At 39.2% G+C, this 14,380-nt stretch overlaps 1 protein-coding gene across 1 annotated transcript in view; it reads right to left on the bottom strand.

Annotated features, from left to right (window-relative positions):
* Window positions 1–518: 518 nt before the first annotated feature.
* Window positions 519–14,380, bottom strand: part of LOC136864751 (S-adenosyl-L-methionine-dependent tRNA 4-demethylwyosine synthase TYW1) — a 198,886-nt gene continuing 185,024 nt past the window's right edge. The window contains exon 12 of the mRNA XM_067142109.2: window positions 519–4,545. Coding sequence (XP_066998210.2) covers window positions 4,426–4,545 — 120 coding nt within the window. The 3' untranslated portion in view covers window positions 519–4,425. The remainder of the gene's footprint in view (window positions 4,546–14,380) is intronic.

Genomic DNA, 14,380 nt, shown 5'->3' on the forward strand with positions numbered 1-14,380 from the left:
ATGATATTTAATCAGTGACAAACATTTTTGCAGCAAGTCGAAAACAAAAAGGTCTAAAATTTATGACCTTTATTCATTCAATGAAATTTTAACACTTGTTTCTTTGTTTACACGGTAATTAATTTATTTAAACCTTCTAGCAAGTTTTCTCTTTATGACATTTTTTTTGTCCCCCATACAAAAGTCCTAACCAGATTTGGCTGTACTCGAGAAATTGGGTGCAACGAATACACAAAAGAAATTTCCCCCACTCTGAATTAACAGAAAAAAAATCAGGAAGTGTAAATTATGTGATGGGGAGAATTATGAAAGTAAATATGATAATCTATATTTTGTATAAATAAAAATGAAGTACTACCTCCTAATTTTGATTTGGGTGTAAGGGTAGGTTTCAAAGGCACTAAATAAATAAAATAAATAAATAAATAAATAAATAAATAAATAAATAAATAATTTTTTGAATGAGCAATGTTTAATCAATGACAGACATTTTTGCAGCAAGTGGAAAACAGACAGTCTAAAATTTATGACCTTTATTTATTAATTTCATTCATTATAATTTTTATTAGTTTCATTATAATTTTAACACTTGTTTACATTGACATTTTTTCATTTTTTAGCATTTTTCCTCCTTATGAAAAAAAAAACAGTTTTGGCTGTACAGGTCCCACCAAAAAGTTTAAGGACACCTGCATATTTCATGAACATGATTCCTGTCCTTAAACTTTGTTTCAGGCATATGATTTTTTTACAGGGAACTAGTATATATTTAGAGGAACATTTGCTGACATTTCGATTAAAATATCACTCTTTGTTTTGAAGCGACTAATTTTTTGTAATAGTTGGAAAGAAAGGAGCCTCCGTGACTCAGACGGCAGCATGTCGGCCTCTTACCGCTGGATACCGTGGTTCAAATTCTGGTCACTCCATGTGACATTTGTGCTGGACAAAGCGGAAGCGGGGTAGGTTTTTCTCCAGGTACTCCGCTTTTCCCTGTCATCTTTCATTCCAGCAACACTCTCCATTATCATTTCATAGCATTTATCAGTCATTAATAAATCACTTTGGGAGTGGCAACCCTATCATACTAATAACCTATATATTGGTTCATTCATTACATCCCTGACCCATCAAAGACTGGAAAGCAGGTTGTAGGTTTTCATTTTTCAGTTTGAAAGGAAATAGTTTTTTTAATACAGAAAGAAAACAGCTATTTTTTAATACCTGAGTAGATCTGGACAGTAGAATATAGGGATTACTTTAATAATTTTTATAATGGGGAAACACAAATACCTGTAGAATATTTATCACTGTAATAGAGCAATAGAATATGTTTCAATTAAAAAACTGATGATATTATTTTTGTTTAAAGGGGCCTAACAGCTAGGTCACTGGCCCCTGACGGTACGGGGTGCAATGAATGAAACAATAATTAAAACTTCAAAACGTATCCACTGACTAAACTATAAAATGAATGATTAAAAACGGACCATGAATCCATAACAATCAGAATGCCTTCTTTTCTGAGATGATGCTTGTTATGAAAAGGGTCCAAAACCCCAGGTCACTGGCTCCCATTTAAAAAATTCCCCTCAAGTTACCGATATCATGCCTTTGCCTTTGAAACCTACCCTTATATTGCAAATCAAAATTAGGAGGTAGTAATTCATTTTTACAGGTCCTACCAAAACTACAAACGATCTCAGTAGCCTGAGGGGTCTCCTGTTCAGCCAAGGTCAAGGAATGTTCCCCCAAACTATTGGTTCTAAATTTTGGGTATGGTTCTAAATTTTGGGTATGGTTCTAAATTTTGGGTGCGGGTCGTATTCAAGCCGTTCATTCTCGTAAATATTTACTACGCTTACATGGAGTATTGAAATAGATTTGAATATGGTTACCGTACTCAATATACCATACGTAAACGGGCATTCAGGTCTTTTGTGTTTTAGTTACATTCTAGAAAACAAAATCGGGTTTTTCTCAATACAGTTCCAGTGGCATGTAAACGCAAAATGTAAGGTAATGAAATGCGGTAAATCAAAGAATATGGGTAAATATGAAAGTCGCTGCTGTGGATGCTTGATCGTCATTTGATTAATCGAGTGTCATTTGTTTCACAAGTGTTGCTGGCATGCTGGGTGCGCGAATAGCTGATCTTGTGGGATATCGTACATTGCGAGAGTCTAGACTGTTAGTTACGGAAATCTACCTCGCTCACATTCGAGTTCCGTATCAGTCCCGTGAAAGTGCTGTCTCGATAGTAAGCGATGGATTCAAAATGGCATCTGCGATCATTTATTGTGCGTGGGAAACTTAAAGTTGTAAGTAAAGCTGAAATATACGGAAATCGTGCGTGGAAGAAGAAGGAAAAACTTCTAAAAAGTAACGGCGATTGCAGAGCGTTCCGTGGGCGGAGTGCAGTGTTTCCAGAAATTGAAGAACGACTCCACAAATTTGTGATAGAAAAACCTGAGTTAGGATAGGGTGCTTCCAAGTGAAATGTGTCAACTGAAAGCACTAGAGATCTCAAAAGGACTCCAAACACAGGGTTTTACTGCAAGCCGCGGATGGATCCGAAACTTTTATCGGAGAAAGGGATTGTGCATTTGGAGACATACGTCTATTTCACAATGTATCCCTGGGGCGTATGAAAAAATTAACAGCCTTTCAGCGTCACATTATTCATTTGAGGAAGCAAAATTCTTATTTGCTGTCGCAAATTGGGAATGCTGACCAGACACCTGTCTATTATGAAATGCCGTTGGAAAATACAGTGGATATGAAGGGTTCTAAAAGTGAAACCATCAGAACAGGTGGTAACGAAAAGCAACGATGCATGGTAATGTTGTGCGTATTAGCAGATGGAACCAAACTCCCTCCATATGTGGTTCTGAAAAGGAAAACACTTCCGAAAGGAAACTTGCTGTCCGGTATTACTGTTAGAACACATGAGTCCAGCTGGATGGACAGTGCGTTGGTTGAGGACTGGGTGAAGTGCGTTTGGCAACGTCGCCCGGGAGCTTTGTTACAAAAACAAAACATGCTTGTGTTGGACAGTTACCAAGGACATACAACTGACGCCGTTAAAGATGGGATGAGGAAAGGAAAACCTATCTTGCAACAATTCCCGGAGGACTCGCTTCTATTCTACAGCCGTTGGATGTGTGCATGAACCGGACTTTCAAAACTGCAATGAAACAGTTGTACACCGAATGGATGTCTGATGGTGATCACGCGTTAACACCAACCGGACGAGTGAAGAGGCCTGAAGTGGGACTAATATGCAGCTGGATCAAGACCGCATAGGCGCGCATTCCCAACGATCTAGTGTCCAAAAGCTTTAAGAAATGTGAAATTTCAAATCCAGTGGACGGTAGTGAGGACGACTATTTGTGGAAAGATGCCAGCGACTAAAGTTTCTATGGTGAAACTTCGGATGACGACGGTGAATTGTGAATGATCTGAGTACTGGACCGATTTTATTTACGATTTTTGTGATGATTTTATTAATTGTAAGCTGTATGAATTTATATTTGTGGTATATTTGAAGAAAATTAAATAGGTATGCAAGTTATTTGATTTTTAATTTTTTTCCGTATTTTGCCGTCTCAAATTTAGGGTGCGGGTCTTATTTGGTGGCAGGTGGTATTCGGAATTATACGGTATTCTACAGGAACTTTTGTATCCCCGTAACAAAAATTAATATAATTCTTGTATTGTACTGTCCAGATCTCCTAAAGTATTAAAAAATAGCGATTTTCTTTCGAACTATTGTAAACAAAAAATTGAGCAACTCTAAACAAAAAGTGATATTTTAATGAAAATTTCAGCAAATATTCCTCAAAATATGTACTAGTTTCCTGTAAAAAATCATATGCCTGAGCCCAAATGTTTAAGGACAGGAATAATGTTCACAAAATATGCAGGAGTCCCTAAACTTCTCGTAGGACCTGTACTCGAGAAAATTGGTGCAACAAATAAAAAATAAATAAATAAACCCCCACTCTGAACTAAAAGAAAAAATCAGGGAGTGTAAATTATGTGATGGGGAGAATTATGAACGTAAATATGGTAATCTATATTCTGCATAAATAAAAATGAAGTACTACCTCCTAATTTTGATTTGTGATGTAAGGGTAGGTTTCAAAGGACAGCAATGATGTCATATTGGAATGAATCATCATCTAAATTCTCCAATCAATTACTCCTCTGTTCACATTATAACATCAGCAACCAGTCTTCACTCCATTCTTATGGTGCAATTTGACACCACTCGACAGGATCAAAACCCTCCTCAACAGAACCACATGTGGCCCAGCCAGGAGTCGGGCACATGTAATCCCGAAATACTCATTTCATACAACTTACAATGTGGAGTGACAGCAGAAAAAGTATAAATTACTCCTCTGTTCACATGTTATAACATCAGCAACCGGAAATGTCTTTCTTCACTCCATTCCTACGGTGCCATCTAGTCTCGACGGGATCAAAGCCCTGCTCAACAGAACCATACGTGGCCCAGCCAGGAGTCTGGTACATGTAATCCTGAAAGATACATTGCATACAACTTACTATGTGGAGTGGCAAAAAAGAAAACCAATGATATATGAATATATATTGAAATAACCTGAAATTGCACATTAACATGTATCATAATATTTATATGTAGCATTTATATATTGTACTACTGTAAATTATAAGACAGATGTTCAGAAGCCTTGCATGTAGCAAAGAATAAGGACAGGAAGTTATGACTAAGAGTAACCCTTTTATTAATAGCTTGCCTGTGTTCGACATAATGAGTGAACGGTAGCTAGAAATATCCAGTCTTCTGAGGAAATGGACTATATCAGAATTTCATGGAATGGTAAGTATCTGGAACTTGCATGCAAACACCCCAAAATAGATTAGCTCTAACTATTATTTGAATCTGAGCATTTGCAGGTAAAATTTTTGATTATCAACATCAAGAAGTAACTTTACTGCAGTCAGTTTATGCTTTCTGAAGAGCTGCAATGACTATGCTCAGTCCCAATCACAATGACATGCCCATGTAGGAGCATTACCTAATCACTCTTCAAACAAACAAACAAACAAACAAACAAACAAACAAACAAACAAACAAATTTGCTACTGATCTGCATTTAGGGCAATTGCCTAGGTGGAAAATTCCCTATCTGTTGTTTACCTAGTCTTTTTCTTAAATAATTGCAAAAGTTTGGAAATTTATTGAACATCTCCAGCCTCCGTGGCTCAGGCGGCAGCGCGCCGGCCTCTCACTGCTGGGTTCTGTGGTTCAAATCCTGATCACTCCATGTGAGTTTTGTGCTGGACAAATCGGAGGCGGGACAGGTTTTTCTCCGGGTACTCCGGTTTACCCTGTCATCTTTCATTCCAGCAACACTTTACAATATCATTTAATTTCATCTTTCGTTCATTAATCATTGCCCCAGAGGGGTGCAACAGGCTTCAGCAGCCGGCACAATTCCTATCCTCGCCTCCTATCCTCATTCCATTCCTGACCCGGTTGAATGACTGGAAACAGGCTGTGGATTTTCACTGAACATCTCCCTTGGTAAATTATTCCATCTCTAAATCCTCTTCCTATAAACAAACGGCACGATTCCTATCCTCACCGCTAGATGGGGGCTTCATTCAATCCATTCCTGACCCGGTCGAATGACTGGAAACAGGCTGTGGATTTTCATTTCATGTTTATCACCTTGTCCTTTATACCCAGGGGCTACGATAGCAGCTCTCCATTTATTTGGTATAGCTCCTTCATGCAAACTAATCAAATAAGTACTTCAGATATGGTTCTATATCTCAACCCATTGTCCTTACTATATCTTCAAAAATCTTATCAGTACCAGCTGCTTTTCTAGTTTTCAACTTCTGTATCTTATTGTAAATGTCTTTGTTGTCGTAGGTTAAATTTCGATACTTCGTTAGTATTAGTCACCCCTTCTATCTGGACATTATCCTTGTAATCAACAATTTATACATACTGCTGACTGTATACTTCTGCCTTCTGTAAATCCTCACATACACATTCCCTTTGTTCAATAATGATTCCTAGAATGTCCTTCTTAGAACCTGTATCTGCCATTTTTCACTAAAATTTGTATGACTGCAAATTATACTTGCCTTCATGTTATCCTTAGCTTACTTCTTTGCTAGATTCAATTTTCTAGTAAGTTCCTTCAATTTCTCCTTACTTCCACAGCCATTTCTAACTATTTCTTTCCAACCTGCACCTCCCCCTTAGTTTCTTTACTTCTCTGTTATAATGTCTGACTCCATAGCTAAATGGTTAGCATGCTGTGCTTTGGTCACAGGGGGCCTGGGTTCGATTCCCAGCAGGGTCAGGAATTTTAACCGTCATTGGCAGGGGGGATGGGTGTATGTGTAGTCTTCATCATCATTTCGTCCTCATCAAGACGTGCAGGTCGTCCACGGGTGTCAAATCAAAAGACCTGCACCTAGTGAGCTGAACATGTCGCTGGACACTGCTGACAATAAAGGCCATGTGCCATTTAATTTCTGTTATAATACAACGTGATTCAGTCGCCTCTTCCAATGTGGTTTTATACAACCCACAATATTCATTCCGTCCTGAAAACATCTGCCCTGACGGTATGCTCAGACAACACAACCGGATATCTTGGTGTTTACCGCCTCACCATGATAGGATGCCGTAATGTTATACTTGTATTAAACATTGGAAGACATGCGTGTGCCTTCTAGATCATATGAACCTAACTCGCCGGCGAAATCCTAAATTGATATTGTGACCGCAGTAAACGTAATACTTGCTATAAACTGCCCGATGTGCCGTACGGAACCTTAGTGTAGTTGGTAAAGGCGTGGCGGAGCGGGCTTTCATGTTAGATGAGAAGTTTGAGTCCGGCGCGAAGATTACAAATTTTTGAAATATTTGTTTAATATGCACCGCAAGCAATGTAAGTTCAATACCCATGTTCATACATATTGTGTGTGAATGAATGTGTCTGTGGCGCTAAGAAGGGCCGATTAGTTAGCAAGCCGGACACATACAGAGGGGAAGTAATAGGAACACAACTGCCTTGACAATGTTTTATCACAGCAAATGCTTGATGTGATGACCGTTTTGGTTTATGGACATTCGGGCCCAGTGTCCAATCGATCGTCTTGCAGGCTGAAGCATTCCAGGTGTATTTGCTCGGCAGGCGTCCGTGATCAGCTGCCAGAGCTGGTCGGGGTTTTCCGGCGCTTCAGTGTAAACGACGTTCTTCAAATGTCCCCACAAGAAGAAGTCTAATAGCCACCGACAAAACTCCATTCGAGCTTCGAAATCCCGTCCATGCAGCTCTTTGTGTAGCTCAAGATGATATGGGTGAAGTTTGTGTTCATGCAGTATTCGCCAGATGGACGGCTGGCTGGTGTTCTCATGTCGTGCAATCGCCCTTGTACTGATGTGTGGATTACTACGAGCTGCCTCCAGAACGTACTCTTCTGTTTCACTCGATGTAACGGACTGGTTGCTGGTTGGATATCTCGCCTGTTGTCCTTAGGCGTCTTTCAACACGGCGGAATGTCATAGCAGCCAGGTGTCGCCTGTCGGGATACCGTTCCTGTTACAGACGTAGTGACTCGTACACATTTTGTCTTGCTTCGCCTTAAATGAGGAGCATGTCAACATATTCCTTTTTGGAAAACATGCCGAATGACAGGAGAGATTACAGTACATTCAGACCCTAACCAGCGGAGTATGCGCAGGGCATAAGATAAATAACAGCGTCATTCTACTGTTTGAATGTGGCAATCTTGGGCCTGTGTTTACGTATTCAAACATCACGCTGATGCAAAAATATTTGAACGCTGCACGATTCGAACCGCCCCTGGCACTTTCTGTCGATTGTAAGGGAGTGCCTTACTACATCCGCTATGCTATACTGCTGGAAAGATGCTGCTAGTACGACGAGAGCAGAGTACATACGCCATCCGGTTCGGTGCTTAAGATATTAATTACTACACTGTTACCTAGTTTTATGCATTGGTTCCCTTCTCCTTTACACCTGGTCACGGGGCATGACACATTAACATAGTTGCATGGTAAAAGGACGTTGCTACATGATTTCAAGGCATCATGTTTTGCGAACGGATGATATAACATTTCGCTAGGGTTCAGAATCGTGTGCAAAATGTGCTCACTGAACATTAGTACCGTGCAGTACATCTGCAGAGAAACAGAACCCCTATAACCGTGTGCACGTTAGTTGGGCTGCAGAAAAAGATATTGGAAGGGGCTGCTGAATCACACTGTATAGCAGGTCTACCATTCTTTATCACCTTTAAAGGTACATACCTGTTTTCACATTCCTCAATAATTGCTTTAAACCCATCCCATAGTCTGTTTACATTTTCCACCCATCACAATTACGTTTTATAAACTCCTTCATGCCTGTCTTATCAGCGATATGGCCTATTAGTCCTATTTTTCGACCTTCCTTCCTATCACAAATATTTTTAACTATGACAAAAAACAGCTTCGTGATCACTGATACCATCTATTACTTCAGTTTCTCTTTAGAGCTCCTTTGGTTTTACCAGCACCACATCCAGGATATTCTTCCCTCTAGTCAGTTTCATCACTTTCTAATTCAGCAGTCCTTTCCAGATTAACTTATTTGCCATTTGTTGGTCGAGCTTCCTGTCATTCACATTATCTTCCCAACTGACATTTGGTAAATTAAGATCACCTGCTACAATCACGTTCCTTTCCATACCGTTTCTCACATAGCTGATTATCTTACCGAATGATTCCAAATCAGCGTCTGTGCCATCCTTTCCAGGTCTGTACACTCCAAAAACATCTACAGTAAAACCTCGTTAATTCGAAGTCGTTGGGACTCAAAAATCGGACTTCGAATTACGTGATTTCGAATTAACCGCCAATCCGCAATTCAGAAGTACCAACCTTTGCCGCGTTATAAAATATTCTAAGGCCCGTTACTGCATGCATTTAACCTTGATTCACAGTTTATACCTTTCAAATGCCATGAAAAAAGAACTATTTCCAAAATGTATCCAAGAAGGTGCATTTACAGTATTCAAATAATACACTCGGACATCTCACTGGTAAACCTCACGCAACGAAAGAAAGAAAAAAAGTACGATTCGAAGACGAGGAGAAATCTATGCACGCTTCCATGTGCAAGTGCTTTATTGATTGGATTACTATACTGTATGCATTTTAGATGCCTTGTATTTACACAGAAAGTACCCGATGCCCTTAAAATCGAACTTTCCTATGACTCTATCCTTGTACGATTTCCCGCCGTGGCACTTCTCTCGTACTTTAGAAATGTAAACACTTGCCGCGTCACGAAGTATTCTAAGACCCATTAATACAGGCAATCACCTCGATTCACAGTTTAAACCTTTCTAATGCCATGGAAAAAACTATTTCCGAAATCTATCCAACAAGGTGCATTTACAATGTTCAAATAATGCACTTGGATAAATCACTGACAAACACAACCTCATGCAACGAAAGAAAAAAAAAAAAAATCACACAATCCAAAGACGAGGATAAATTATGCCGGTTCCCCTGTGCAAATGCATTATTTTTTGGTTTTCTTTACTGTTTGCATTTTTATTATACATGCTTTGTACTGGCATGGAAAGTGCCCGACGCTCTTAAAACATTGTGACTTATCGAAGTTTCCTATGACGAGGGGATAAAGTATCTCGCTTCCATATGCATTGCAACGCACTACTATGACCCTCATCCCTCACACTACGATTTCCCGGTTGGCAATTTCTCCTTTAAAACCATAAGACCGTTTGGGCTCGCATTAAAATAAAACAATGCAGTTTCACCGGCAATGTCAATTTTGTTCGGTGCCTTCGAATTTATTATATTTGCCTCGTTTTTTCGTCAACTGTCGGCATCGCCAGTGTTCGCGGATTCTGTTTTCCCGCACACTGTATGTTGCGTGATATTACAGCGTTCCTTAAAAGATTGAACACAAAATAATTCCGATTTCATTCAACTTAGCAATCATGAAGCGCACTGTAGACCCACCGAAGTGAGTGTAAGTACGGAAAGCTACCCCTCCACGTTCCGGAACGCGCGTTCTATTATGACGCGGAGCGGATACATTTCGAGTTGAAATTACTCTGTAACATACTATTGTTTTAAAATGTAAAGGCAGTTTCGAATTAAAAGTCTGAATTTCGGTAATGGGGCCGACATTGTACTTCGAATTACGAATTATCCATATTTCGAATTAAACAATTGAAATAACATGCAAAACTGTATCTCATGTTTCCGGGAACGAGAGCTTCTTCGAATTAGGCGGGATTTTGAATTAACCGATTTCGAATTATCGAGGTTCTACTGTAGTTGCCTTCATCTTTACAAATGAGCCTTACACCTAAAATTTCAGTTTTGTTATCTTTACTTTTTCATGGCTTACAAATTCTTTCACCAGAATGGATAGTCCCACTTCCACCATTCCTATCCTATCTCTACGATAAACACTTCAGTTCCATGAGAAAATTCCTGCATACATTATATAACTTCTCTTTTGCGCGAACATTTTCTTCTCTCTTCAATACCGGTAACCAGTAAGGAGAGAGATTATTGGGCATATTTTCAGCCTGCAGGCTGGTTATATCTTCAAGCTTATCAGGAAACATATAGGAATACTAATGTGCCAAGCTCCGTGAACGGAAATTAGGTCAGCTTTCAAGTTCACTGCGGATTTGAAAATAATAAGTTCTACTGCCAAAATTTCGTCCCTCAAGAGTTATTTCATGCACCGGTAGATCTAGACATGAGACTGGCGTATTTGAGCACTTTCATCATTTCACACAAACTATGTTATTGAATGCATTATCCGAACATGCCACAATTCTACTTACCTGGTATTAGCCAAATAGATTTACAATCCCAAAGAAAAAGAAAATATGCTTTAAATATTCTCGCAAATGTATCACTAGTGACTTTAACGGTGATGCGGTGTCAACACGCAATTCACGCTAGAACAGTGATTGAACGTTGCCAACGTGCCAGATTAACGGTAAATGTAAGACATCGTATCGGCAAGTAGGGTCCCTAAACTGTATGGTTAGCGACACTGAAAAAGACCTGCAAAATACCCAACAGCAAGAAAAGTAACTATAAATCAATACCTTAATATTACAGGGGAGAAAGGGTAAGGTTGCACCCTTAGCGTACGTCCCTACACGGAGAGGACTATAAAAATTGGTATTTAGAATCTGCTTTAAAAAGAAAGGAACACTAATTCTTTTTCGGAAAATCCCGATAGGAAGGGTGGAAGAGGGTGAAAAAAGGGTTGAATGCCTTTAATGAGGATACTTAAATCTCAGAAACTGAAGATATTACAGACCTGAAAATTGGTATTTGGGATCTCCTTTCAAAATAAAGAAACATTTTTTTTGCTTTTGGAAAATCCAATTAATGGGGGATGACAAGGGGGGGTTAATTTTTATACAGTACATCTCAAAAACTTAACATGTTACAGAAGTGAAAAATGGTATTTTTATCTCTGTTAAAAATAAAGAAACGTGTATTTTTAGTTTTCGGAAATACCACATGGGTGGAGAGGGGGGGTAAAAGGGACTGAAAATGGTGTTGAATTATTTTAAATAGACTACTGTTATCTCAAAAATGAAGTTGTTACAGACGTGAAATTTGATATTTGGAATCTGCTTTAAAAGTAAAGAAACACCTATTGTCGGAAAATCCAATGAATGCAGGGGGGAGGTGAAAGAATTTAAAATTAATTATCTCAAAACTAAAGGTAATAGACGTGAACATTGGTGTTTGGAATCTCCTTTAAACATAAAGAAACACGCCTTCTTTTAGTTCTTTTGGGGGGGAGGGGGTAAATAAACTTAACGGCGGTGGGGTGTAAACGGAGGTGAGACCAATTGATTTTACTGTTCATAATGTATTTATAAGGAGCCTCCGTTGCTCAGGCGGCATCGCGCTGGCCTCTCAAAGCTGGGTTCCCTGGTTGAAATCCTGGTCTCTACATGTGACATTCCTTCTGGACAAAACGGAGGCGGGACAGGTTTTTCCTGTCACCATTCATTCCAGCAACACTGTCCAATATCATTTCATTTCATTTCATTTCATTTGTCATTCATTAATCATTGCCCCAGAGGAGTGCGACAGGTTTCGGCAGCCGGCACAATTCCTGTTGTCGTCACTAGACGGGGGCTTTATTCATTCCTTTCCTGACCCTGAGGAATGACTGGAAACAGGCTGTAGATTTTCGATGTACTTATTCTGATCATAAACCGATCATTATTAATGTTTCCTGGGTTCGTTTTCAAGAGCCATCTTTTCCTTCGGAGAACGTTCTTAGATTACAGTAGATTCTCCTGGCATATAAATAAAAATTTAAACACATTTGAAATAAACAATAGGAATGAGATTGACCGTCCTATTTTTCACCTCTATAATAAGGTCAATAATGCACGGAAGTATGTCATTCGTATCGCCAGAAATCCCGCACACTTGCCTACGCGCGACAATGGTGCTGGTCATATTCTCAACAATGACAATGGCAGCACATGTAATTTACCGCCAAGTAGCGGTCTTAATAATAATAATAATAATAATAATAATAATAATAATAATAATAATAATAATAATAATGTTCTGGACCGTCGTCAAATGTGCGGACCGTGCTGGAAACTGGTCCTGGACGGGTAATGACTAAGAATGCAGTCCGACCGCGGGTTCAGTACCGCCAAGGCACCCAAGACGACACCAACCCGGATCTGCTGAAGGATTTGATATATATATCAAAATGCTTATAGGAAAAGATGGCAAAGATTTAGGGACCCAACTGGCCGGGTGGAATACCTGGACCTAGCCCGAGAAGTACAAAATCGATTGCTGGGAAGAAAGATTGAAGGATGGGAGGAAACTTGCCGTAATCTATTAGAAAACGAGTCAGATCGCGAATTTTGGCGGATTCTCTCAGAGAACGAGTCAAATCGCGAATTTCGGCGGATTATATATAAAACAATAAGCATTCAATTATAAATTTCAGTATAATACCGTAGCGAAGCACGGGTATCTTGCTAGTATATAAATATGAGAGGTCCAGTTCTAAAAGGGTGTAAGGTAGAAATCTTCCATTTCAATATTTCATCATACTGGCATCTACAGATGTCTGTTGAGTAAAGTGATGTAACTGAACCAAAAAAATCAAACATACCTACATACATACATACATACATACATTATCACTAAAGACTTTTGCCTTTCAGCGTTCAGTCTGCAAACCTCTGTGAATTTACTAAACGTAGCCACAATCCTCTATTTGCAACTAGTACTGTGGCCTCATTTAGTTCTATACCTCTTATCATTAAATTGTTAAAAACTGAGTCTAACCATCGTTGTCTTGGTCTCCGTCTACTTCTCCTACCCTGCATAACAGAGTCCATTATTCAAAATTCTGTAATAAAATTACTGCTATAGATTAACGGTATTAATTTCTTCACGAATACAAGGTTTAAAATACAGTAGAAGCCCGCTATAGCAAGTACGGCATATAACAAGAACTCCGTTACAGCGACAAGTTTTTTCTGTCCCTTCAGAATTCCTATATTAAACTGTGTATCTTCCTTCGGCTACAGCGAGAACCCTATCACTGGCGCACCCGTTATTATGAGCGATCAAGCGTGCACGATTGCACCCCAGCGATGATATTGCATGCGATCGATTACCTTCGGCATCGTTTCCTCGCTATGTGCACTAGCGATTTCTCTCGTCGACATTCGAAGGCGATGTCGGAGTCATTAGTAATATCCGTGACAGCTGTCCCGTAAAGAAAATTCGAAATGAAAGAGAAAATATTTTCGTAATAAATGCGTAAATAACGTGTCCGATAACGGTTGATAACTCGTTAAAAATTAAGGCTGACTAAACTACCGCTTAATTTTGAGGCTAAATACTGCAATTAAGTAAGAATGTGATACACCTCAAGATATGGCAGAGTACATTACTGATTTCAGAGGATATTTCATATCTTCTCGCGTCTATTTATGGCTATTTACATGTAAATTTTTTGTGGGGTGGTTATTTCTATACTTGCATTTCAAACATGTTTTCATGATAGGCTACATATACGGTTAGGTTAGGTGACGCTGTTTGAAGAAGAAAGCTGAGGTATTTGCCACAGGAATCTCTGGAGTTATACTGTATTTCTCCGAATCCAAGTTTTTTTTTCTTCTTCTCAAAATCTCATGCGAAAACTCGAGGGTTGTTGCATTCCCGGCCTAACAGTAAGTTAATGGATACCACTGGCAACTACCGCAGTAACCACGCTGCTTCTTTTCAAACGCACACAGA

The sequence above is a fragment of the Anabrus simplex genome, chromosome 2 (genome assembly GCF_040414725.1).
Source record: "Anabrus simplex isolate iqAnaSimp1 chromosome 2, ASM4041472v1, whole genome shotgun sequence".
Taxonomy (NCBI): Eukaryota; Metazoa; Arthropoda; class Insecta; order Orthoptera; family Tettigoniidae; genus Anabrus; species Anabrus simplex.